This window comes from Stylophora pistillata, chromosome 13, assembly GCF_964205215.1.
Source record: "Stylophora pistillata chromosome 13, jaStyPist1.2, whole genome shotgun sequence".
Lineage (NCBI taxonomy): Eukaryota > Metazoa > Cnidaria > Anthozoa > Scleractinia > Pocilloporidae > Stylophora > Stylophora pistillata.
Genome location: NC_142531.1, coordinates 4,060,938 through 4,085,054, shown reverse-complemented (window position 1 = coordinate 4,085,054; position 24,117 = coordinate 4,060,938). Strand labels below are relative to the sequence as shown.

General features: G+C 37.8%; 1 protein-coding gene and 1 long non-coding RNA gene across 3 annotated transcripts; one reads left to right on the top strand and one right to left on the bottom strand.

Moving 5' to 3' along the window:
• Positions 1-38: 38 nt before the first annotated feature.
• On the bottom strand, positions 39-24,003 carry LOC148717320 (uncharacterized). 2 transcript variants are annotated; one of them, XR_015994662.1, is made up of 4 exons: positions 17,591-24,002; positions 14,230-15,007; positions 13,046-13,169; positions 39-11,409 (listed from the first exon to the last, which is right to left on the bottom strand). It is a non-coding gene; the product is annotated as an uncharacterized LOC148717320 (long non-coding RNA). The 2 variants fall into 2 exon arrangements; XR_015994661.1 differs by having other exon boundaries at positions 39-13,169; positions 17,591-24,003.
• LOC111336593 (immunomodulatory peroxidase) lies at positions 11,222-16,798 on the top strand. The gene is made up of 7 exons (XM_022942724.2): positions 11,222-11,670; positions 12,360-13,138; positions 13,716-13,894; positions 13,993-14,306; positions 14,842-15,095; positions 15,906-16,242; positions 16,338-16,798. The coding sequence occupies exons 1-7, from the start codon at positions 11,222-11,224 to the stop codon at positions 16,390-16,392; spliced, it is 2,367 nt and encodes a 788-aa protein (XP_022798459.2). The 3' UTR covers positions 16,393-16,798.
• Positions 24,004-24,117: the final 114 nt, after the last annotated feature.

Sequence of the window (24,117 nt, the reverse complement as noted above, 5' to 3'; positions counted from 1 at the left end):
TACACCATAGCATCAGTTAGTCAACCAGACGATTTGACGAGACGCTGCCCTGTATCTGCGTTTTTTTTTTTTGTTTTCTTTTAATCTCATTAACGCGTAAATTGATGTTTACGTTTTGCGCAAACAACCAACGACGTGCAACACTCAAATCCCCGCTAATGAGCAACGTAAAACATCCATAAACTTCTAAAGGTTCGTCATAGATATATTTTTGATGTACATTTGGTATTATCTAACAACTCTAAAACACGATTTCTACCAATTCATTCATAAAACTAATCAACCAGACGGTTTGACGAGGCGCTACCGTGTATCTGCGTTTTTTTTGTTTTCTTTTAATCTCATGAACGCGTAAATTGATGTTTACGTTTTGCGCAAACAACTAACGACCTGCAACACTCAAATCACTGCTACTTAGCAACATAAAGCATCCACAAACTTCTAAAAGTTTCATCATAAATAATATTTTGACGTTCAGTTGGTATTATTTTACAGCTCTAAAACATGATTCCTGCCAATTCATGAATAGAACTAATCAATCAGATGATTTAACGAGGCGCTATCATGTATCTGCGTTTTTTGTTTTCTTTTAATCTCATGGACGCGTAAATTGATGTTTACGTTTTACACAAACACCTAACGACCTGCAACACCAAACCACTGCTATTTAGAAACGGATAGCATCCGTAAACTTTTAAAAGGTTCATTATGAATCATTTTTTTGATGTTCATTTGGTATTAGCTTACAGGGCTCTCCTTCCAGCTCTTATGGAACGTCAAGTAATCGAACAATTATGCGTAGAATCAGTTTTTCAAAATTATCCTTTTTGTGTTAGGTGATCATTTGATCGGATTAATTTTTTTAGGAAGCAGTCATTTCCATAGTTTTTTATGCTGGAGAATTTGTGATTTTCTCAAACCCTTGTCCAATTTCTAGAGTATACTTAAGTGCGTAAAAGATTTCGTAAGGCATTCTTTCAATAAACCGTGGTCAGTTACATTTAGAAGAAAGTTAGTGTGGTGGGAGATGCGGTTTATTTCTTATACGACCGCACTTTTCCTAGAAGGAAGTCCCTGGTTGTTTGCGAAAAACGCTTAATATAATATCTGCGTTTATTTGATGAAAAAGAAATGCTGCTGTCATTTTCTATGAGGGTTATTAGCTTGTTTTGACAGTAATATTCTTGACTGCGCTGGTAGAAAATGAAATAGAAATTTATCGACAGCTACACGAACAAAAGCTTAACATAGCCATGGTGAGGCTTTTGCGTGTGTCTGGCGATAGCGGAAGAAGTAAAAGTAAAAAAGCTTTGCTTTCTGGTAAGCTTGAACATAGCGGGAAAAATCAACGAAACACTGCGGTGAGCCATAGCAGACTCTTCAGCTTAAAAGTGTCTTTACAAAGTTCAATCACGTATTTCTGGTTTGCAACACGAAATCATTAGTCCATCGATCGTATCCATGACCCTATTCTCCAATGCAATAGAAGTCGTTAGATTATCAATAAATTGTTAGTTAAAATTATGAGAATCAGAGTGTAAGTCTTTTCATTCTCTTGCCTCAACCTGGAAGGAGATTGACGGCAAATTAGGCAGGTCAACATCTAACGTCATAATGCTCGTTTAAGTTATATGATTAAAAAAAAATGGATCATCTGCAACCATTACAATCAATGAAAAAAGGGAAAGCGAATTTAAAATTCTCTTTAACAACGTTTAACAAATTCTATTATGGTGCTGCTTCCGACGCGGAAGACGAACTGCCTTTTTCGTAAATGCAGAAAAAGCAATTTTTTTGTGTGTGTCTGTTTAAGAGTCGATAAATAAATGACCATTGTTTAGAAAATCAATTAGACTAATTGCATCTAAAAGTACCAAAATAGAGAGACACAAAGGCCCCTGGGAGTTCCTGTTTGAGGGTATAAAATTAGGGCTTTCAAGCCAGAAAAGCTAGAGCTGTTTGGTAGTTTCATTACGAAGAATCAAACCGTATCAAAGGTAAGAGCGCACTTCGTAAGTTTGTTATTAACACCAATAATTACACCACTATTTTAAACATTTTAATCAACTTTTAAGTCAGCGAAACGCTTCGTCTTTGAGCGTCAAAACAGACCGGAAACATTTTCGAATAAGTTCCTGTTGAGGTCAGATTAAGTTGAATATTTTGTTCCTTTTCTATCGGGAAGAGTCCACTGTCTTAATATGAAAACTGAACCACAATCACTCGATTTTGTTAGCCCTTTTAAGGATATCAGTGACGATCGGAAGGCTAAAATGAAAATTTAAACTCATCAATAAACGCCTAGATGCTACGTTTAATCAAACAAGACTTTATTCTTAAAAAATCGCTCTCTTCAATCGATCCTGTAGTTATGGACTTGTTAGTCCCGCTTTTCGTAGCGACTTGCGAGCTCTTTCGTCTGATCTACAGCCTGTTATAGATGCATTGAATACTACTCGCTATGGGAAAGGTCTTTACCGATGATCGATTAGAGAACAGACACGTTTTATATAAAAAAGAATCGGGTTTTAGAAAAAACTGAATTTAACCTAACGGTTTACGAGTTCCAACTGAAGATTGATAGGTTGTTTTTTATAATGGGGGGATATATTTCGCTGTTCAAAAAAAAGAAAGTTCATAGCATTTCCGAATGCCCAGTTTAGTTATTCAAGACAGTCGCTAAATGAAGGAAACAGACCATAGAGACACACACAGCTATTTTGCAACTTGATTGAGGTAGGTGAGTTAAATCGAACAATTAGCGGACGAGCATTCTACGATAAAATTTGTTTAATATATACGTATAACGACTGGTTTGATTTGTTTGACGATACCGGAAGTAGAAGAAGTAAAGGAAACAAAAGGACCCGATCTCCGCGTTATCCGTTATTTTTTCTGTGATCACCTTTCTTCAAACCTTATATTACATTCTCTTGAGAGTTGACCATCGAGTTTAGTTTTACCCCATCACCATTGCATTTATTTCTAAACTCTGAACGCGAGGCGTTGAAGTTGACGTTAAAAGGAAAAAAAACCAAAAAACCAGCAAGTTTCTTGTTGAAAGAAAACCACAAGCAAAACTCAGACTGAGCCAAATCAACGCCAAATAATGTTACTATAGTATTCATGCCTAGAAAATAGAAATTAGTAAATTTCTTATGGAATTCAGACTGCTAAAGTAATCTTGGAAGAGAAAACTATAAAGCTATGCAAGTGACCTAAAGTCGTGTATAAATAACTTGACTGAAAAAAATTATCACATTAAAAGCCACAATGGCCCTTAAGAGTTGCTAATGTTTTAAACCAGTGAAGTTGAAGCCGTTTGGAAGTTCTCTTGCGAAGATTTAGACTGTCTGAATGTAAGAATAGCACAGTTAGTTATGAATACCAATATTTAAATGACTGTTTCAAACACTTCTTTATTAGCCTTATAAACCTTTAAGTCTGTAAGCATTGTTCTCTAGCATCAAAACAGACCGGAAAAATTCTCTCAGGGTTTCGGAATGGGTTCACTGCTAAGTATCTTCTGTTTCTTTACGTTTTGCACAAACAACTGACGACCTGCAACACTCAAATCCCTGCTAATTAGCAACGTAAAGCATCCATAAACCTCTAAAAGGTTCATCATGAATCATTCTTTTGATGTTCATTTGGCATTATCTAACAATTCTTAAACGCGATCCCTACCAATTCCTTGATCAACCAGACGATTTGACGAGGCGCTACCGTGTATCTGCGTTTTTTTTTTTTTTTTGGTTTTCTTTTAATCTCATGAACGCTTAAATTGATGTTTACGTTTTGCGCAAACAACCAATGACCTGCAATACTCGAATCACTGCTAATTAGCAACGTAAAGTATCCATAAATTTCTAAAAGGTTCGTCTTAAATAGTTTTTTGATGTTCATTTGGTGTTATCTAACAACTCTAAAACACGATTCCTACTAATTCGTTCATAAAACTAATCAACCAGACGATTTGACGAGGCTTTACCGTGTATACCTGTAAACCACGCACTGTCAAGTTGACATCCTTAAATGTCTGCCGTACATTTCTCATGGTGTTGGTTGGAGAAATTTGTTAATAAATCAAATAATACACCCTTGTTGATATATTTCTCTATTCTTGTCACCTTTCTGCTTGAGGGAGTACTCATGTTGTGTGAAGAAACTACTTTTTGGTTATTCCAAGTATTGAAAGGTTTCATAAACCATGGGCACATCATTATAGAGAGTATCCTGTCCTGGTGTTTGTGGAACGTATTCCTGTCATGAGCCTACCTACCTTACCTTATATTTAATAACTCTTTTCTCTTCTTCCCAATGATACACATTTCATAACACACCAAAGAGACACAAACCCACGACTGCTGTGGCAACCAATTGTTCGTAACGCATCAAGCGTCATCCGTTGTCTAGAACTGAAGACACACATCTCAGAGGATATGTAGTTCATGGGTTTAACGGACCGAATAGCGCACAAGAATTCTACATTAGAGTTTGTTTAATTAATACATAAAACCACTGGTTTGGTTTGCTTGACGATAGCAGAAGAAGTAAAGGAAAGTAAAGGCTTTCCTGACTAAAACAGCCTCTTTGAAAAATGCTGATCTATATTTCTCTGATTACTTTTCTTGAAACCTTATCTTACATTCTCTTGAGAGTTGAGCGTCGAATTTTCTTTCACCTAACCAGCGTTTATTTTTAAATCTGAACGCAGGAAACTGGAATTGACGATTCTTTACGTTTTACGCAAACAACTAACGACCTGCAACACTCAAATTACTGCTAATTAGCAACGTAAAGTGTCCATAAATTCCTAAAAGGCTCGTCATAAATAATTTTTTGATGTTCGTTTGGTATTATCTGTCAAATCTAAAACATGATTCCTAACAATTCATTCATAGAACTAATCAACCAGACGATTTGACGAGGAGCTAACATGTATTTGCGCTCTTTTTTTTTTTTTTTTAATCTCATGAAAACATAAATTGATTTTAATGTTTTGCGCGAAACAACTCAGTTACGACCTGCAACACTTAAATCACTGCTATTTAGCAACGTAAAGCATCAACTAACTTCTAAAAGGTTCATCATAAATCATTTTTTGATGTTCATTTGGTATTACCTTATAGGGCTTTCCTTCCAGCTCTTATGGAACATCAAGTAATCGAATGATCATGCGTAGAATCGGTTTACCTTGAAGGTTTACAAAATCATCTCTTTTGTGTTAGGTAATCAGTTTAATCAGATTAATTTTTTTAAGGATGCACTCGTTTCTATAGTTTTTGATGCTAGAGTTTACTTAAGTGCGTAAAAGATTTCGTAAGGCAATCTTTCAATGAACCGTGGTTTACATCTGTAAGAAATTGTAGTATCCTGGAGCCGTTTTTTTCTATGTCGACCACAATTTTCCTTAAACGAAGTCCCTGGTTGTTTGCGCAAAACGCTTATGACGCGTTTATTTGATGAAAAACGAATGCTGCTATCATTTTCTATGAGTGTTATCAGATTATTTGACAGCTTGTTCAAACATTAATATTCTTGATTGCGCTGGTAGAAAATGAAATAGAGATTTATTGACAGCTACACTGACAAAAGCTAAAGAAAGCCTTCTTGTCAAGCCATAGATAGCCATGGTGAGGCTTTTTCGTTTGTTTGACGATAGCGGAAAAAGTAAAAGGAAAACAGCTTTGCTTTCTGGAAAGCTTGAACATAGCCGGAGAAGTCAACGAAACAAAGGGTGTGGAGAACCATAGCAGACTCTTCAGCTTACAAGTGTCTTTTACAAAGTTTGATCTAGTATTTCTGTTTTGGAACACGAAATCATTATTCCATCGATCCTATCTGTGACCCTATTCTACAATGCCTAGAAGTCTTGACTGAGCTATCATTTAATTGTAACTGAGTTCATCATTTAGAATTATGAGAATCAGAGTGTAAGTCTCTCCATTCTATCGCCTCAACCTGCAAGGAGATTGACGGCAAACTGGGCAGGTCAACGTTTAACGTCGTATTGCTCGTTTGAGTAATATCATCAAAAAAAAAAAGATCATTTGCGACCATTACAATCAATGAAAAAAAGAAAACCAAATTGAAAAATTCTCTTTAACAACGCTTGACAAATTCTACCATAATACTGCTTCCGACTCTGCTAATGCGTAACTTTTTGTAAATATTTTTGACGAACTGCCTTTTTTTTTAAAGCACAAAAAGCAATTATTATCATTTTACGTGTTTAAGAGTCGACAAATAGATCAGTAGCTATTGTTTTAGAAAATCAATTAGACTAATTGCGTTTCAAATTACCAAAATAAAGAGACACAACGGCCCCTCAGAGTTCCTGTTTGAGGGTATAAAGTGAGGGCTTTTAAGCCAGAAAAGCTAGAGCTGTTTAGTAGTTTCATTGCGAAGAATCAAACCGTCTTAAAGGTAGAGTGAACTTTGTAAATTATTTGTTAATACCAATGATTACACCAATATTTTGAACATTTTAATCAAATTTTAAGTCAGAGAAACGCTTCGTCTTTGAGTATCAAAATAGACCAGTAACATTTTCGAATAAGTTCCTGCTGAGGTCAGATTAAGCCGAATATTTTGTTCCTTTTTACGTATCGGGAAGAGTTCACTCTCTTCATATGAAAACCGAACCACAATCACTGCATTTGTTAGCCCTTTTAAGGATACTAGTGACGATCGGAAGGCTAAAATGAAAATTTAAACTCACTGATAAATGCCTAGATGCTACGTTCAAACAAGAAAGATTTTATTCTTCTTAAAATTTCGCTTTCTTCAATCGATCGTGCAGTTATGGTGCCATAACTGCGGAACTAACAAGTTATATGGTGCCATATAACTTGTTAGTCCCGCTTTTCGTAACGACTTACGAGCCCTTTCGTCTGATTTAAAAAGACTGACTGAGTTTAACCCAACAATTTACGAGTTCGAACTGAAGATTGTAAGATTTTTGTCTTTTTTTTTATGCAAAAACCTGATCTCCACGTTATTTGCTATTTTTTTCTCTGATTGCCTTTCTTCAAACCTTATATTACATTCTCTTGAGAGTTGAGCATCGAATTTTGTTTTACCTAAAAAGCCTAGTATCACCACTGCATTTATTTCTAAACTCTGAACGCGGGTCGTTGGAATTGATGTTAAAAAGAAAACAAAACAAAATATCAGCAAGTTTCTTGTTGGAAGAAAACCCCGAGCAAAACTCAGCAAGAAAAATTACGAGATGAATTTAAGGTACATTTTGTTCCTTTCCTTTCGAAAATAATAAGTTGTTCGGCTTTTACATGGAGACCCGACCGTATTCAATGGATATTAATTATCCTTCTCTGCCTGGGGATGAGCGCAGCGTTAACATGAACATTAACACGTAAACGCAAACAAAACAAGACTATTTTTCATCGATCGATCATGCAGTTATGTTACCACAGTGCTGACGTACGAGTCACCCTTTTCATACCTACTAAGGAGGTCTTTTGTCTGATCAAAAGCTTGATAAATTATGATATGATTTGAATACAGCTCACTCGATGAAGCCATCTTTGCCAATGATATATTAGGGCAATGACACTCTGCATCTATTACGAGTATTATAAAGAAACTTGCTTTGAATGCACTCTGACGTAAAGATAACCTTTTGAGATCAGGGCTTGCGTTTTAAGTTTGTATTGATTTTTTTCCTTTTTGCAATATATCGCTGCTCATAACAAACCCATTGCGTTCTTCCGTATTGTGGTTGAGCCCAAGGTCAAGACGCAGTCGCCAAACAAGCTTACACACCTTAGGAAATGTCGCCCACAGCTCATGTCCCACTTCCTTGTTCGTACCATATATGTGGTCTATGACATGATAATAATAACTCTCTTACCTATATTCCTATATTGCGCGAAACTCACTTGAATATGATCTAAAGCACTTCAAATTCTGTTCAGTTTTAATCTCAGTATCACTGAACACACATACGGAAAACGAAATGATCAATATGGGCGCGCGAGAATTCTACAAAATCCAATTTAGTTTGGTTTGTCTGATGAAAGAGGAAGAAGTAAAGGAAAAAAAAAGTTTTCTGGACTTTAACGGCCTCTTGACAAAAATCTGATCTCCATGGTACTTGTTGATATTTCTCTGACTACCTTTCTTCAACTTTATTTCATTGTTTTACTTGACCTAACATTACCGCCGCGTTTTTTTTTTAAGCTTATAAAAGCGGAAAATAGTGTTGACGTAAAAAAAAAAAAACAACAAAAACAGCGAGTTCCTTGTTGGAACACACCTACCTTCTAAAGTAAAAAAAACTATTGAATTAGAGCTACATTAAAGCGTAAATAGAGTTTTTATGACCCTAGAATAAATTGAAGTCAACATCTTTTGGGATTTCAGATTGCTAAACTAATGTTAGAAGTGAAATTTACTTGGCAGTATGCAATCGTTTTAACAACAACCCTTCTAAAGAGCAACCTTTTCTAAAAATATACTGTGATATAAATCAAGTATTTTCCCAGTCTAAAGAATAGATCAATAAAAAAAACTATTGTTTTGGGAAAATATTTATTCAAATTGCATTCAAAATAATCGCAACAAAAGACACAATGAACTGGTAAAGTTCCTGTTTCGAGCTATAAGACCGAAAGGTTTTAAGCCGGAAAAGTCAGAGCTGTTTGGTTGTTCTATTTCGAAGAACCAACTGAATTGAAGGTAAGAATGGATTGTGTGCTTTAGTCCTCAGTATCAATAGCTTCATCAATATTTCGTACATTTTTTATTAACTTTAAGGTCTGTGAGCATCAAAAAGTCTTTACAACTTTGGTTTAAAAGCATCGCTCTCGCCTCATAATAAACAGAAAAAATTATTCCAAGGGTTTCAGAATAGTTTCCAGACGAGATAAGATTAAGCGATATCGTGGTCGTTTTCATTCGATGAGAATCAGTTGTTCTCAAATTAAAGACGTGATCGTAATTACTGGTAAATTGCCTTTTTAAGGTTATTTGAGATGATCATAGCGTTAAAAAGAATAGTCAAGTGTGAACCAAACCGGCAATGACTATGTTTAAATGACCAAGATTGAATTGGCTTTTACTAACTCAATCATGCAGCACTAAAAAAACGGTGCCAACTTTCTTAGGGACTTGCAAGGCCTTATGTCAGACCGATAATCCGTTATCAGAATGAACCGGATAATACTTCCTCAGTGAAAGATCTTTGCCAATGAATTATCAGAGCATCGACTTTTGGCTTTATTTACAAGTATAAAAAAGAAACTGGTTTTAAAAACAGGCTAAGCTAAACCTTAGCATTTTTCGAGATCAGAAACAGAACGAGAAGTTTATTTGTTTGTTTGCATTTGATTTACTTTCGATACTTAGCTGTTAAGGAGGAAACCATTGATTTTTTCGTATTGCAGCTCAGTCAAATATCAAGGCAGTTGCCAAAATATAGTAGCTCACATAGTAAGGAACAGTCGCCCATATCTATTGTTCAAACCAAACTGAGAGAACAATTGTGATTTATAACTTGAAACACGCGGAAAATGAAGTCGATGGGTTGTGAATGGCCGATAAAAGCTCGAGAATTCTAGAAAAGAATTTGTAAAATGTTTATTGATGTAGTTGGTCTGTTGACTACAGCGGAAGAAGATAGACAAAAGATTTTCCCGACCAAAACCTTGATGTCGATGGTATTTCGCTGATAACCTTTCTACGACTTCAGAGTTTAGTATCGCTATTTTGTCTTAATTTAGATAACATTACGACTGCGTTTTTTTCAACCCATGAACGCGGAAATCAGAATGGACCTTTAAAACAAACCAACGACTAACGGAATTATACATGCCTCGAGAATAAATTTTGGTAAACATCTTTTTGGACTTCGGATTGCCAAAGTAATCTTGATAGTAGAAAATGTTAAACCGTGCAAGTGTCATAAGGTCCGCATGCATATTTATTACACGGAAAGACATAAAAGTTCAAGATTATAATAAATGAAACCTAACTTATGCTTGCAGAACATTTCACATTTACGTTTAGAACATTTTTCCATGTATCCTAAGCTTTAAGGTGCGACCATTGAGAACTTCTAGGCAGAATAAAAAACGTGCATATATTAACGAAAAAGTATATGCAATAGAGAAGAATGGCCTTATACGAAAATTCTTTTACTAAGCATTTCAATAAAACACATGCAAATCGACTTTCAATTCTTGAAACCGTCTAAACGTTTTAAAAGCTTACACTGCAATTAATTGGCATGCAAAATTTCTTTACCTTCGTTACCAGTTACCATAGACCCTTGTCCTCGCGGCAATTAATAATTTTGTCAGCTACATGGGATTTAGCAACAAAGTTTTGCTTACTTCAATTGGAGAACGCCGCCATTAACACCTTCGTTATAGCCACACATGAAGCCTTCCTTCCACGATATACTTGGTCAGGTCATATCACCGTAAGTACCATCGATGGTTTCCTGTCGGAAAATATGAAAACTCTCCATATTTTCGCTTTCACAGGCCATAGATGTAACGACGAGTTTAAATCTGCAACGACGATTGCCAAAGTCGTACGTCGGAGCATGCGAAGATGTCTTCGGCGTTTGTTGCTAAAACATTTCATTGATAATTCCTCGAAGCACTTTCAATGAGTTGTCCAGATGTGTTCTTATGCAGATTTTCCGCTATAATTTTTTGACGATTTCTTTTAAATTACCGTGTCAGTCACAAATTTGCAAAGAGTTGCTCTAATTTTTGGAGAGTCATGACCTAAGTGACATTTCAAGCGCTGGTGGCCTTGATCTATAAAAAGATCGAATTTTAGTGGTTTTCTTTCAGACGCTACTCACCTCTATTTTAAAGAATTAAGTGTTAATCAAGCTTTATGTTGCTATGACGCAGAAATCACCAAGGAAAGAATCTAGCCCTGCGCTAAAAAAGAATCAGAGCAAGTTTTTGAAATATGTATTCTGCAAATATGAAAGATGCTAACCAAGATTTCACGTTCACTTTTCAAAGACTGAGTTTCACAAATTGATTTTGCTGTTTAACAACAGTCATATTTCGTGGGATTACGCACGGCATATCACTCAAATCCAAGGGGAACAAAAAGGATTTACTAAGAGAATGTTGCGGTCAACAACTATTTAGCAGTAATAAATCAGTTATGAATTAATTGAGCTTTATGTGGACTGCCTCAAGTTTCTTTATCCATCTCTTCATTAGACAACATGGCAGGACGTTTACTCAGTGCTTTACTGCTTCTATTGGTTCTGGGATTAGATCAGGGATCCTCTTCTGTTTTAAATGACCCAGACTGGTTAGGAGACACCTACAGCCCAGCAGACGTGACGGATGACCTTGTCGAGCTGAAAGACCGGGGCAAGGAGCAGGTGCGAGATAGCGTGCCAATCAATGTCTGTGAACAGATCAAAGCTGAATTCAAAGCCGTGGCGAAAAAATCTATGGTTGAAGCTAAAAAAGAAAAACTAAGGAGAAAGGCAGCATCTAGTGCAGGTCTCAGAAAATTCTTTCAGATACTACAACATCTTAAAAGATCAGTGGTTGACGACGCGAAAGTGCTTAGGTCGTTACAGAACGAAGCTTGTGTCAAATATGCCATACGAGACATTTGTGCGACGAGGAAGGTTTTGGATCTTTTAGGAATACCTCCAAAGGGGTAAGTGTTCCCAGCAAGAGAACAGAAAAAGACGTTCACAGTCAGCCCTTCGGCAAAATTTGGATTCTTAAGGTTACTCCAAACTTTTGCGGGTCAACTTTGGAGGAAAAAAATTAATTTTTTTCCCGGCCATTGAATCGAAGTTAATTACCTAAATTACATTATTAGAAATATTAACTTAACGTCTTAAAACACGTGTGAGTAATTGAGAAAAATGTGTTTTCATACAAAAAGAGTTAATAACTTTTAAGGCGTCATGATCTCCGTTAGGTGGGAACTCCTTAACGGCCTTTCGGCGGCAAACAGCTTCTCCGAATTCAGTCTTAATTGAACTCCGCTCAGTCATATCACTGTTACTAAAAACTGTAAAGACACCCGCAAGGTTTTGGATAACCTTAATTCCTTATTAACTCTTTTTTAAACGAAAATCTGAACTCTTTCTCTCAAGAAGATATCTTACTATATAACTTACACCCATCCTTTCTTTTAAACGACATTTGTTACGTAGAAACTGAAAAAGTAAATCCAATCCGAGATCACGGGACCTTAAACTTCCTGATAACCTAATTTTCCTTTATGTTGACGACTTCGTGTCTTCCCTACTTTACTGCGTTTTGAAATTTCTTGTGGTGTTTGAATTTCTAACAAAACTATGTCAATAAACAATCCGTATTTGCTTTTTTTTCCAGGAGACTCGCAGAAAAGATATGCAGGAAGAAGGTTATTGAATGTTTAGAGCACCGACCGTTAAAGGACATTAAATGTCCAGATAAGTCTGAGGAGGATGCCCGATTTAGAACGATTAATGGAACTTGCAATAATGTGCGTTATCCCTTTTTTGGAGCAGCCCATACTCCATTCAGACGAGTACAACCAGCTGATTATGAAGATATGGTCTCGTCACCTCGTGTGGCACAAAGTGGAGACAAGTTACCCAACGCGAGAAACGTGAGTCGTTTTGTCCATGGCAGCAATGCAGACCGCCAAAACCCTGATTCTCCAAGGCTGACACACTTGGCCATGAATTGGGGTCAGTTTATGGACCATGACATAACACTGGCAGAAACTCAAGGAGTTATTTGTGAAACTGTGCCCTCTATCGAGCCAGAGTGTTTCAACGTTGAGGTTCCGGCGGATGATGATGTCTTCCAGAGGAGGGAAGTTAAATTTTTCGAAGTGATTCGAGATGCTCCCCATGAGTTTAAACCAGAGTGTTCTCCAGGACCAAGAGAACACACCAACATAATAACAGCTTTCATCGACGCTTCCAACGTTTACGGCTCTAACGAAGAGGAGGCCGAAGAGCTTCGAGCTCCCGACGGTACAATGAGAATTATGAAACCTACTCACGGCTGCCCTTTGGGTGATCTCTTACCTGCAGAAACAGATCCTGAGATACCATGCGTATCAAGAGATCCTAACAGACCTTGTTTCGTAGCCGGAGACGAACGTGTGAACGAGAATCAAGGTGAGGTCGACAAATCCTTTCATTCGCTTACCTGTTCAAGATAAAAACAATTGTCAAAGGTTGTGGTATATCGACCTTTTTTAACCACGTCTATAGCGTATTCCGGTAGAATATTTACAATAAAATTGTAGAATATTGTTACTTCCACACATGTAGACAACGCATTGTCAAGTTCACACCCTGAAGGCTTGTTCACAGACTCAGACGCGACTGAATTGATCAAATTGCACATACGCCCTTTTTAACGTCTTTCGTCGCAAGATCTCAATACTATTACTCCTTAAATGTCTGCCGTACATTTCGCATGGTGTTGGTTCTTGGAATTTGTTAGTAAATCAAATAATACACCCTTGTTGATATATTTCTCTATTCTTGTCATCTTTCTGCTTGAGGGAGTACTCATTTTGTGAGGAGAAACTACTTTTTGGTCATCATAAACCATGCCCACAGCATTATAGGGAGTATCCTGTGCTGGCGTTTGTCGGACATCTTCTTGTCACAAGCCCTTCTATCTCGCCCTATATTGAATAACTCTTTTATCTTCCTCCTAATGATATATATTTCATGGATACAACAGGTCTTATGTCAGTTCATACTCTGTTCGTCCGGGAACACAACCGAATAGCGGCATTTTTTAGTGAAAACACAGATTGGGAAGCAGAGCAGATCTACCAGGAGGCCAGGAGAATCGTTGGGGCGGAATTACAAGTTATTACCTACAACGAATTTCTGCCACTGCTTCTCAGCCCCAAAGCTGTAAGTACAACCATTTCAATCTCTGTTTTTTTTTTTTTTTTTTCAATTTTTTCTCCCTCAACTGAATTTTTTTACTATTGCCTCTCTTTGTTTTGTAGATCAGAGACAACAATCTTGCTCTGCTACAAGGAAGACAGTATTTCAATGGTTACAACCCTGGCGTAAATGCCCAAGTGTCCCAAGCCTTTGCTGTGGCAGCTTACCGATTTGGCCATAGTTTGGTTCAAGAAGAGTTTCTACGTTTTACTCAAGAGGGTTTTGAACACAAATGCAGCAAAGATTCTATCTCAGAGTACTCTCCCATCCCAGTACTGGACTTTGGTAATCCAACCTACCTATATGATAAGTGTAATGGGGGTGTCGATTCCATCTTTAGAGGCCTGGTGAAGAGTCCCGCAGCCAAAGTTGATGGGTGAGTAACAGATGATTTTTACCACTTTCACTCCCAAGATCTTATTAGTAACTCTCCATACGGTCTGCTATACAACTCTTACGTCATTAGTTCGGAGAATTAGGTATTGAATCAACTAATAATCCCCTAATTGATATATTTTTATTCTCATCACCTGTTTGCTGGATATTGTACTGATATTGTAAGGAGAAATTCTGTCTTGGTCACTCGTGGGAGTTAAAAGGTTAATAGAACATTCTTGTTCGCATCTCTTGTTTGGAAAAGGAGAGCCATAAGATACGTCTTTATCCAAAGAAGGATGGGGTGGGGGGTACGGGGTGGGAGGGGGAGAAGGGAGGGAGGTAGGGGTGGGGGGAAGGGAGGGGGATACTTGGAGGACGAAAGATGAGGAGTGGTAGTTGTGCGAAAAACAAAACAGTTAATCAGAAGTCAAAATCGACCATAGATCCCTACTTATGAGTAGAATTATTAGTAACCCAATACAAGATAATGATTCTCAAGATTGTTCCTTGGGTTGACCTGATTCTCTCTCCAGGCGTTTTTCAAGTTCTGTACAGGAAAACCTGTTTCGAGGCCCCGGTGACTTGTCCGACCTCATATCCATCAACATCCAAAGAGGACGCGAACGCGGAGTGCCTTCATACACGACATATCGAAACACGTTTTGTAAAATTACACCAGCAGTGAACAGCTTCGAAGATCTGAAAAAGGCTGGAATTGGCCAAAAAGATATAAATAGCTTGAAGTACCAGTACCAGTCAGTCCAGGACATCGATCTTTTTGTCGGAGGTATGTCTGCGCAGGCCCAATGCCGCCAAATATCGTTTTTTGATTGTGTATTATGAATTCGAAACCAAGTTCAAAGTAATCATAACAGCCAATCAGAATAAAATAAAATATTATAAGGAGCCAATAAGAACTCAAAAAAGGAGGTAGGGGTGAAGCAAGAAAACTGATTGAAGTTTACTTTTTGATTCCCTGTGAGTTTTTTAGACCAATCATATCACAGAGCGAAGTAAAGAAAAACCAAAGCAGCCCCAAATTACTATTTATACTTTGTGTTGAATTATTTACTGTGTATGAGGTTGAGATATCTGCATATTAGCTAATTTCCTTACTTTACGTTTTTGGGGAGCGAAACAAACTCAATTCAAAGTTTATGATAAGCTTGTTTGAAAAGAAAATTATCACATAAAAAAAAAAGAGATTGCACTGAGTAATTTCCCAATAATTTCGGTAAATTTACGGTGATTTTCTTTGTTTTGACCACCTGAAGACGTGTATGTGACTTTCTTGTTGCCAAAATGCTGCAAAAGTTTTCAACGAATGTGAACCGGGTATAGGCTCTTTGTTCCTTTTTGCGGAATCACGGTGCGGGGGAATTCCGAACCCTCCTCGCTCTGGTAGCCAATCATAACGAAGGATTCTCTTCATCATGTCCCCTCGAGGATCCAGTCAGACTTATCACGCTAGACACTAAAATACTTTTGTATTCCACTTTTGTTTAGCTTTTACAACTGAAATAACTAAGCTCAGAAGGAGGAGGGGGCGGCTTAGTATACCGTTTCTAATAATTGCTATTTGCATGACTCTTCACAGGAATGTTGGAGCCTGCAGATTCAGAGGGAGGAGCACTAGGGAAAACTTTTCAGTGTTTATTAACCGAGCAGTTCAAACGCCTACGAGTGGGTGACCGCTTCTGGCATGAAAATGCGCCGAACCGAAAACTGAACACTGATAAAACAGCTTTCACGCGTTCCCAACTGCAAGAAATAAGAAAAGTCACACTGGCCAAAGTTATCTGCGATAATTCTGAGAATATCCCTTCTATCTCCCGGAGGGTATTGCAACAGTCAAAGATACTCGTCGATTGTAACAAGCTGCCCGAAATGGACCTGAATGTATTTACACCAGATTTTAGATGTCGACGGAAAAGGTGTGTTGCAACTATTAATGATTTGAAAGAAAAATTCATCTTAATTCCTTCTCAACTTTGATTAACTGTTTTTTCACTATTTTATTTTCCGACAGAGCCACGGGTGACGCTCCAGACCTTGAGGATGAAAATGACGAAGGATCGAATTAGTAACCTGTCCATGAACATGGAATAATTCATCGGCTTCTTGGCTCCGTTTCGAGGATTTGTACTATATAGATTCAGTCTACCGGTGTTTCATGTTTTAAGCTTGATTTGCGCAAGAAGTAGTCAAAATCTTGAAATGGAGTAGAAGAATTTTCGTGGTTATAGCATATTTAGAAAACGTAACGCTTCTGTGTAGCTGGCTGAACTTTCCGGGGATGGCGCCCTTATTTTTTACCAGTTATAGCCTAAAGATATATTGCCGTTGGTGTATCTGAGAGGCATTAAGCTGTCGTTGTTGTTATTGTTTGTTTCATGTGTAATTTCAACAAGGCCATCTAGGTCAACGATGTTGGAAGCCTGCGGTATTTCGCTTTATTTATTGGGGTAGTAAACTTTATTGATGCATCAATCTTGTCTTGTTATTGACTACCAACTTACACGTGCGGAGCGAATCCCTTTTTGAGTATTGGCCTTTCAGTCTCAAAGCACAAAGATTTAGGGAGCTTTCGCAACGACGACGGCTACGGCAACGAGAACGGCAGAAAATAATAGGCTTAATTAGCAAAAACAATCGCCCTGCACGTGCGTTTAACATTTTGGTACATTTCTTTGCCGTTCTCGGCAAAACAACAACGTGAAATAACCAAACTTTAGGTTTTCTCGAGAACGTGAGCGCATGACGGTTAATTTTTCTTTCTTTCTCCTTACTTTAACGCCGTTAGTAGTGATATAGTCCCTGAATAGTTCGCCAGCATTTTCCAAGTGAAACACATCGGAATAACCTCGAAAGAGTTACAAAAACGAAAAGTTAGATTTCGACAAGACGTTTTCGTTGCCGTCGCCGTCGTCGTTGCTAAAGCTCCCTATTTAGGGACCGTCTTTCATAATCGCTTGATTAACCCTCTACACCATAGCATCAGTATGCATAATCTCCTTGCTGTTCTCTATACATTTCTTAAGGTGCTGAAGAGGAGAATTTGTTAACAATCAAGAGTTTCCTTAGTCGTTGATCACTGATGATCGTTTCCTTCATTCTCGTGTGAAGGAATGAAGGAAATTAGATGCTAGTCACTCTTAAGGGCCACCGCAAGGCGATTTTCTGTTCATAGGAAAACTTGACAAAACAAGAGAGTGGTTTATGATCGATCGCTGGTTAAAGGGAGAAATTGAGGATAAAAAGCAGATGTAATAGTTTATTTACTGTAGTATCAGTCAGTCACCTCGCCACAGGTGCAACCACGAGACAGTTTACCTCTTCCATCCATCCCCTTAAATCATCGGATATTTAGTGATGATTACAAGAGCGACTGAAAAAGAAGTTCGTTCGTTTAACCTGTTATCCTTAGACGGACGTAAGATTATTTGTTTACGAATTTTAAATTCGTGTTTCGTATAGTGCGGCAAAGTTAGGCATCAGTAAAACATCTTATTAAAGGCTATTCGCGCTTTGCACTTAATTCTCGAGATATACCTCTTTTGTCTTTACCTCGATCTCTCTTGCACCTAAACTTAATCTTAGTGCTTTCGCATTAATCGATAATAGAAGGATTATCATTCGTTCGTTTACCATCTCTTGTACAAGTAGTCCTCATTAATTTTAAATTCGTGTTTCGTATAGTGCCGCAAAGTTAGGCATCAGTAAAACATCTTATTAAAGGCTATTCGCGCTTTGCACTTAATTCTCGAGATATGCCTCTTTTGTCTTTACCTCGATCTCTCTTGCACCTAAACTTAATCTTAGTGCTTTCGCATTAATCGATAATAGAAGGATTATCATTCGTTCGTTTACCATCTCTTGTACAAGTAGTCCTCATTAAGGTCTCAATGAGTGGTTATGAGCCAGAGTATAAGGCCCTAGCGAGTTTAGTTTAGAGGACAATCCTTTTAAGTTGTAAATGATCGGGAAAGAATTTCTTACTCACCACTTTCCTTATAGAGTAGTCTGTTCTTCGAGCTGGAGCTTCAACCCTGTCCTAAAATACTTAGAATCTTTAGTGGGTAAATAGAAGAGTCGAGTGATTCAAAGAGTTGTAGGTCCTTAAAGCAAAAGATAGACCCGCAAGAAACTACAAAATAACGTGAACTACGCTTTCGACATCACTCTTTATCGAAACGTTTCTTCTTTAAAACAACTCTTGTTAAAACAACTAAGAAATGAAGACAATTTTTGCGTAATCATCAACGCATTGTTGAATAAATTGGGAGTTCGGTCATATTGCTCTCTCGAACACTAATTGTCCGTACTTGTAGCCCACCAATGACTCGTTTACCGTTCGCTTGTCACGTATAGGAAAAAATGCATCATGGCCATGAATACAATTTTTCCTGTTTCGCCGACGACCAATATAGAGGCAAACAAATATGGACACATTGGTCACAAACCACTGAAAGAAAAGGTTTCCATTATCTAAATTGCGCCGATAGACTGACCTGTCAATTATATCCGAATAAATTCACTGAGGTGCAAATTAACTCTGAAAAAATAGTGCAAGTGATATTTGCCCGACAAACAAAGAAATTGGCAAAATATTCGTTAGTTTGATTTTGAGTTCTGGAGTATCAGCAAAGTCTGGAAGCTTTGGTAGAACGTCAAACTTTTAAAAACAAAACAAAGGGCATAAATATATAATAAATGGCCATTATTCGTTCTTCCGATTTCAGTGCTGATTTTCCAGCCCTGTTGATAAACCACTCAGTAGATATGCATGAATACTCGAACTACACGACTAATGAGATAGCTGAGTAACTAAGGGTATATGTTTGCACAGTTTAGTGTTATCATAGTTAATAGAGGGTACTTGTTAGGAGACCCGGCGAAGATCAAAGGAGTATCTCTTTGTTTTCGTTTTGGCCTTGTGACGTCACCACGAGAGGGCACAGTCAACCAGCTGAATACAGAGCGCATGGGGAAGACATTGACAAGAAGCGATACTTAACGTAGATTTTTGATTATATAGAGATAATTATTGGAGTTTTATCTATTAACTATGGTGTTATGCAACATTTATGACTCTTTAATCCTTAGCAGTGACTAGCTTCTAATTTCTCCTTACAGTAGCACCCTTGAATCAAACATTAAGGTCACGGGAATAGAGGAAATGATCCCCGACTAAATAGCTAAACAAATTCTTCTTGTAAACAGCTTAGAAAATATATAGAGGACAGTATGGAGAATATGCATACTGATGTTAGGGTGTATAGGGTTAGGAGAGGTGGACGAACTGAACAAAGAGGCATACGTTAAAAGACAAGAGCTCATCAGCTAAGCCGGACGCATCCTCCGATAACAAAGAGTCCAAAAACAATTTTTCCTTGAAGGATTATTTGATGTTATGTCAAGCAAACGGATAACTTGTGCCTTAAAATCAAAGAGCACACCAAATTGTTTACCTGATGGAGTAAGAAACGAAGATCACAGTGATGAAAGCCCAGCCGACTGACCGAGAACTCGTTGCTAGTTTTGGTTCGTTATCGACTTTTGTATACAAGAAAACCGTCTAAGACTCGCTTGTGCATTCTGTCTTCGCTCGTACTCACTGTATTTAAGAAGAACGATAGTGGCAGAAAATTGGCCGACGAATTGTCATATCAAATTCTCTTCAACTGCTAGGCGTGTAAATTGGAGAAGTCTGGCTTTGTTATCAAGCTAGAGTAAATTAATTTCCCAAGGAAAAACAACCGACTGAACGGCTTTCCTTTTGAATTCTAAATTTTAGACGTATAATTGCCGTGGAAGATATTTGATAGTAGTTGCTGATATCATTGTATATGCTAGTGTGCAGCATTTCATACAATGTCTTGCTCTGTTTGTTAATTTTTGAACTCTCGTCCATCCAATTGCTTTTGTATCCTTGACTTTTTCAGCATTTTATCCCTTTCTCCAAGTAAAATTATCCATGGTTCTCTGCCTGTATATCAATATTTTCGCTAATGAACTTCGGACACCCCGCTGAATATACTGCCGGCAGAATTTTACCAAAGGATAGCGTGTCAGAGACTGTTTTGTGAAAATGCGGTTAAACGATTTCGCACCGCATTGCCCAGAAAGGTCTAGAAAATATAACCCAAGCAGCTAAAAATAAACCTGTGATAATCACATAATAATATAGAAATTAAGAAATCGAATTGTCGAAGGTTTATTAATGCACGTGACAGTAATGGCAAGCAACTTCGTGTTTTCTGATTTCGTCATAATGCAAAGCAATTAGCCTCAAGATAGCGGGAAGTTGCGTCATAGCTATGTTGTTTAAAGTTAGTGATACACGACTAATCTCGAGAAGAGTGCAAAATATCGCATCAAAGAGCTAACAGCTCTTCTAATAGTTCTATGCAAAATGTTGTTCACAAAGCGAAGCTTAAAATCGACTCATTATTTATCAACGTGTAGTAAGTTTGCTCAGATTTGGGCCATCATGTGTGAGGCGCCAGTTAGCATAGTCAGTGTAGGCGTGCGAAAGTGCGAGCGAGCGTCAAAAGGCGGTGCTTTAGAAGGAAAATGGTACTTGTTTTATCGCTCGTTTCCACTCACCAGAAATCCGAATCAGGCACTTCTAATTTGTAATGTCCTAAACTATTTTTACTACGAAGCAGAATTAATGTTTTGACTTTCTCGCAAATGTTTACTGAGGCTTGTTAATCTGTTAATTAATGCTAAAATTTTTTCAAAACCAGTGCCGGACAATTCAAGGGTTTTGTTGCTCGAAGTTGCGTCTTTCGATAGATAGTACTCGTCGTTTTCGAGCCAGCAGTGATTCCTCTCGGTAAATTAGATGAAAAGTAGTTTTATTTTAACCTTGTGGAGAGATTATCTTCAGATGAGGGTAAATGAGAAACTTAGGTCAAATAAACCTTATATTATGCTATTACACTATGCATCAGACGATATCCTTTAGATATTTCAAAAATAAACTTAGAAATAAAACACATGTATTTGTCTCCGAAGGGCCGGGGATGTATTCCGCCGTGGAGTTGCGGTATTTTACATATTTGGTTGCAGTTTTTTTAGTGGTTTTCGCCGCATTTCCGCGGCTATTTTGATCTGTGAATACAGTATTGCATTTACAGAATACCTCAACGAGTCTAAGTGAGTCAGCAGAAACAACAGACGCAGGGCAGGTTTTTAATTTGGTCGCTTTATTTTTATTTATTTCGCGGTTTTCAGTGAGGCCCTAGTTGATAAGACCAATTCAGGTCACATTATCTGCAGGTTTTCTTACTGGCGATACTGCATAACCAGTAAATATCTACCAGATTCACAGGTGACTCTGATCCAGCAGTCACACGCAAACTGAAAATATCAGGAATAAACATACAACCCGCAGGGTCTCCATCCCGCGCAGTTTTGTTCAAATAAAAATCGACCCCGTAAGAGGGCCATAAATGTTACCGCGAGCAGCGTCGGAAAAAGTTTTGCGGTGCGCGCAAAGTACGAGCTAAAAGAAGAAGAGAAGAAGAAAGCACAGGTCATGTGATATTTTTCTTTCTCTGGGTTCGGTCGGGTAAGAAGGGAAACTGGTTTGGCTCTCGGTCATGATATACAGACCTCACTGCGCTGTGTTAGTTTTTCGTGAACTCAAGCCAAATAATTTCCCTCCCTTTAGGTCAATAAGTACACATAAATTTTTTGCAAGAGGCGAACACGCAAAGGTATAATTCCCGTTTCTTGACGACAATTTGCGCTACTTCTTCTTATGCCAAGATAAGGTGAAACTGTGAAAGGTGATTAGGAATACGAGTGAATAAAACTCAAAAGAAATACAATACATCAGAAATGGCATTTCCGAAATTTGTTCTGAGACTAAAGGTCTCCTAAACAGAAAATGTGTGGTTAGTCTCCACAGTTGTTGGTGACTTCTCGTAATAAATGAACGCACTTGCCGTGGAAGGTACGGCATTTCAAAAAGTGAAAAATCGAACTTTTGTAAAATTTATAGTCATCAAATACGTTTGACAACGGATAATTTACAAGAGGTCTCAAATCACAGAGGACACAGCCTTTATTTTCTAAGTGATGATATCGACACTGATAGCAAAAAAAATGGCTGTCATTCCATGTTCAAATAGCCAAGTATATGAATAAAAAATTAACTTTCTAAGGGAGAAAAATTCAGCGGTTGCGTTGGCTAAATTGGGGTCAAAGCTCAGAGAGTTTTGGTCACGGAAAAGGAAGTGATTTTTCCATGGAAATTGTGCACAACAAGCCATTGACGTATTTGCGTCAGCCAGTTAGATTCTAGCATTTTGCGCAGCGCGCACCGGAAAAAGAAGTGATTGCTACATGGAAATTGTGCATAATAGGCCATTGACGTATTTGCCTTAGCCAGTTAGATTCTAGTATTTTGCGCAGCGCGCACTAGCAAATAAAACTTCGGACGTAAAAGCATCCCACGCTAACCTTAACTAAATTCACACACAAAAAAGCTGGAAAATACATCTCACTTGGAGTCACTCAGCACGCAGTTGTAAACGAAATGTGACTGTGTTGCCGTCACGTAGGATTTGTTAGGGACCTTAAGAAACCACGACGGCGACGCCAAGGAAGACTTCGATTAAAAAATGAATTTCTACTCTTAGTTAGAATTTCAAAAATGGCTGCAGGAGCTTACTGTCTCATACAGCGCCGCAGCTCAACTTCAGCAGGACGTATAAAGTAGCCGTTGAGTTCCAAATGGAAATTAAAATAATTTGCCGTCGCGGTTTCGGTTCGCAGACGACGCATCTTTCCTACACACGTATAGTAAATGAAGTTTTCGGAATAAAAAAGAAAATAAACTTGAGAATTATCAAATTAACGAAACGCGTTATTTTGTTAATTCTATTTTTGTCAATGGTTGAGCACTACAATTTACATAACCAGGGCTAATCACAGGTAAATAACAAAAGTGTTATTTGGTGTTTTTGCGGTTTTGTCTTATTTGATGGCTTTTTTTTTCTTTTTTTTTTGGTCTTTTTTTTCTTTTTCATCAGTTTCAGCACCAACCCTACCTGCACCGCTTACCTTCTAACATCGATCATATAATGAACGCAGTAGTCTATTATAGCATCGGCCCTGCTAGTTTTTACGGATCGACTTCCGACATCTTCTGCAATCAACTCAAGCAAATATTCGTTCCAGAAATTTGGGATGTTATCAGTGTCTCTGCAAGTGCAATATCCTAGCTAAACATAGCATTATCAGAAATCGACAGGCAGTCGCTTATCGCCTCACTGCACCTTTATTTATTAAGGCAACAAGACAACAAACATGCGTCATGTACCGCAAAAAATGAGGGTTTTTGGAAATTATTTAAACCGATGCTTCCACAAAAGAGGTAACCATCATAACGTCATCTACCTGACCCAGATTTTACCACTCCTGCTTGCGGTTACCACGCAGACCGGCACAAATTATTTGTATTCATTTATCTATCCTAATTAAGTCGTAAATTAAGCAAGACTTTAAAAGCAAAGTTAAATAAAAAAAGCGTAAAGCAAAGCACAAAAATGGCACTTAGTTTTACAACATGCAGAGATCCACGGAAATTGTAACACTAACCATTAGATTTTATCTTGATAGTGTAGAAAACAGCATGCATCTTTTGCAATTGTTCATGAGAGGGACAAGTTTCCAGTTGTTATTAGTTATCATTTCAATATTGGCAGTCCGCATGCTAAAGCACGCCCTACGGCTATTCAACCGGACGAAAGCGGAAAAAGATGGAATGAAGAGGAATTTTTTTTGGGTACGAA